This window comes from Gastrolobium bilobum, unplaced genomic scaffold (genome assembly GCF_033153095.1).
Source record: "Gastrolobium bilobum isolate Gb01-03AN ecotype WA unplaced genomic scaffold, APGP_CSIRO_Gbil_v1 utg1421, whole genome shotgun sequence".
Lineage (NCBI taxonomy): Eukaryota > Viridiplantae > Streptophyta > Magnoliopsida > Fabales > Fabaceae > Gastrolobium > Gastrolobium bilobum.
In genome coordinates, this window is record NW_026897280.1 from 218,907 (window position 1) to 222,639 (window position 3,733).

Sequence of the window (3,733 nt, forward strand, 5' to 3'; positions counted from 1 at the left end):
GAAGCCAGTTGAAAAGAAGAAGTTTGAGCTGAGTCCTGTTAGCTATAAATTATGATTATTTTAATGGCTTTGTTTTTACAATATTTGAGCTAAAGACTAGTTATAAGTGCAAAGTAATGGGCCAAATGAGTACCAATCAGCCCAATAAGTTAAAAGAGAGAGAAAGAGATAATTTGATGATTTACTATCCTCTTTTACTATTTTTACTGCAGTTAGAGAACCATATGAGTTACTTTTTGGAAGTGAAAAAAAAGAGAGCTGGACCGTTAGATGAGGACAGGCATGGATGAACAGCAATGAAACTTTGGATCAATGGTTATTTTTAGTTTTAAATAGGAGTCTTAGATACAGAGATATAGACTAAGCACTCTCCTGTAAAGTTTTAGTTTTTCAGTTCCAGAATTTCTTTTCTGTTCTTTACTTTTTGTTAAGTTCGAGTCTTTGTTCTTCAAATTCTCACATCAAGAGCAAGCGTGAAACTTCTTTCCTGGAGGGATCCAAGACTCAGCTACATGCAAGCTTTGGTTCTTCATTTTCCTTTTCTAAGCTTTTCATTTGTTAATATGAATTTCTAAGTTTCTTTTTCTGGGATTCATGATGATTGGGTGATCTTTTATTTTTCTGAATACTGTGATGGTTCGCTTTAGATTCATTTGATTAGCAAGATTTTGATTTAAGTTCAAGAACACCATGGGAATGGATCTTGAATATTTTTGCATAATTGTGATTGGGAAATCAGATTATGTTCCTTGTTAATTGAACCCTTGAGGTTAGGGATAACCCAAGGAGGTCTTTGATATAATTTTTAAAGATTTAGAAGACTTTGGGAAAAGATCCTTATAAAGATTAAAACTGGAACTGGGAAGTTTCAGTTAAAATAGCCATAGTAGTTCAAATTCTGATTTTAAAGTGCCGTAGCAGTTATAAAACGCAGGAATGCGAAGTTTTTCCTTCATTCATGATTCAAGAATTCCAGTACCGTATAATTGTTACATTTGTGATTAGATATTCCTCTGTTAATTTTGTTTAATACAAGTCTGATAAATACCTTGCTTCATTTAGTCTTTTCTTAGTTTTAAAAGATTGATTACTTAAATTCAAGAAATTAGAAATAGGAATTACAAAAGAAAACTAAACAAACCATTCCCTGAGAACGATAACTCTTTCTTTCGAAAATTACTACCCAACAAAATGGCGCCGTTGCCGGGGAACGGTGTTTGATTTAGTTTCTTTTTGAAAATTCTGTCATTTAGTTCTTGAGTTGGTTTTCTTTCATTTTCATTTTTAATTTTTCTTGAACTTACGTTTTCCTTGTAGATTTTGCAGATCAATAATTTTTACTGTGAAAACAAATTGATACACTTAGCATTCTGCCAAATCTAAAAAAATAAAATAAAATTTGTTGTTAAACACTTTACAGGGGGATCACAATGGCATTGGCAGCTCAACTCGCAGCTTTGCATAACACAATGAAGGATTTGATCATGGTTATGGAAGAATCTAAGCAGCCAGCACCTACTCCAATAGTTGCTATAACACCTATATGCTCACTTTGCTATGGTGCTCATGCTTTTGAAGAATGCCCCAGCAATCCAACATCTATTCTTTATGTGGGAGACTTCAACTACAATTATATCAACCACAACCAATTTGATCAGCAAGGATGGCAAAACCAAGAATATAATTTTGCCCAAAATCAAGGTCAAAATTACCAATACCAGCAGCCTTATCATGGATGGCATCAGTCATTTGAAGCAGAAGAGCCTTTTTCACCTTGTTTTATGCTTCCACCTTTTGTTGAACAGCTAGAACAACATGTTGCAGAAGCTCAACCTCCAAATGAGCAGTGGATGAATCAAATGCTAGAAAACCATGAAGTTATGCTTCAAAGTCATGGAGCTATCTTGAACAGCCTTGAGATACAAATGGGGCAGATTGCTTCTTCCCTTAGTAGTAGACCTTTGGAGACACTACCAAGTGACACAGAAATACCTAAAAGGGATGGAAAAGAAGTGTGCAAAGCCCTCCACTTGAGGAATGGGCAGCAAGTGGATAACATTGTTACAGCCCAACCATCAACCACTCAATCCTCACCTCAAGACAAAGATGATGAGAAGGAAACTACAGCTGAACCAGTATGGGCAGCATTGAAATCAAACGAATTAGACAAGCTAATGCAAAACATTGAAACTCATCAACCTATATCAAAGGCAATACAGATCCCATTTCCTCAGAGACTCCAAGAGCAGCAACAAGAGCACTATCTCTCCAACAATTTTTCATCCAAGCCGAAAAATACAGGTTCTTCTTTAATTTCATGTGCACTAGAAGAAAGGAATATTGTCCCTGATGGAAAAATAGAGAACAAATTAGTGAAAGTTTATAGGTTTATTTTTCCAACAGATTTCATGATAGTTGATTTTGAAGCTGACAAGGATGTGCCCATTATATTGGATAGGCCATTTTTAGTTAAAGAGGATGCTATAATTGATGTTGAAACAGGAAAATTGACCATGGGAGTTAATGAGGAAAAAATGACTTTTAATGTTTTAAATACAATAAATGTCATTGATGAAGATGTTAATGACTATTCTGCTATTTCATTTTATGATCATTTGGTTGCTCACAACTTGCTTTTAAATAGTGAAATTAGCAATTTAGAAATGGGCAGCCTCAAACATGTGGAGGAAAAGCAAAATGAAAGCGAACTTGTGTCAGCCTTTGTGTCCCCACCACCCAAATTCTTTGGAGACAAGAAATTTGAACCATTAAAATTTCTTGAGAAAAATCTGAGCACAGCTTCTTATATCAACTGAGAAGACTTAGTCTAACCATGAAGGAAATAATGCAAAAGAAAATAATCAAATGGTTAGATACAGGGCAAATTATTCTAAATTTGAAGATAACAATCAAATTATTTCCAATCAAGTTTAGATGGTTAATGGGGTTGTGCCCCTCTTTATTTACAAAAAAAAAAAAAGTTTAGATGGTTAAAACGTTGCTGGAGCAGGCATGTGGATAAAGAAAAGAATTTTGTTTCTTTACTAGATGCTGGATGAAAATAAAAAAGGAGTTTAGTTGATTAGTTAGTTAGTATATGTAATTGTGTCAATAGAGCTTAGGCTAGTTTAGCATGTGTAACTCTTGTCTTGTTTAGTTTAATTTTCTAAGTAGTTTTTAACTTGTCAAATGTGTGTAGAAAAAAATTATTTTTCAATTTTTTCGTAGTAGGTAGTGGCATTTTTCTGTTTTTGTTATTATTCTAGTGTCATTGTTGTCTTCGTAAAAAAAAGGGGATGAGAATTTGTGCTGAGATAAAAAATTGGTTGACTGAGAGTATTGAATTAAAGTGGTACTATTCTGCCAAGTGAACCTTATGAGAATTAACGAAGTCATTAAGTTTGGGGTAGCACAGAGATGGAGCAATACTGGGTATGCTTTCCTGGTATTTGAGTGATAAACAACAGCTTAGGTGGTTAAGGACAATGGATAGCAGTTAAGAGTGAGAGACTACTATGTGGAATATTTTAGCAATTGATATGATGAAAGCTTGACCAGGTTTGAGTGGACATGTGATGAGTAGCTAAAAAAGAAAAAAAAAAGTTAAGGTACGTAAATCCAAATCATTCAATTTGTGATCCAAATTGTAATTGAGTAAAGATATGTTAGTTTAAACCTGCATATTCATCTTGGTTGTGATATATATCTATGGGTTTTATTGGGCTTAAAAAAA

At 33.9% G+C, this 3,733-nt stretch overlaps 1 protein-coding gene across 1 annotated transcript; it reads left to right on the plus strand.

Moving 5' to 3' along the window:
* Positions 1-1,430: 1,430 nt before the first annotated feature.
* Positions 1,431-2,816, plus strand: LOC133305700 (uncharacterized). Its single transcript, XM_061505940.1, has one exon. It carries the CDS (start codon positions 1,431-1,433, stop codon positions 2,814-2,816), a length of 1,386 nt encoding a protein of 461 aa, XP_061361924.1.
* The last annotated feature ends 917 nt before the right edge of the window (positions 2,817-3,733 follow it).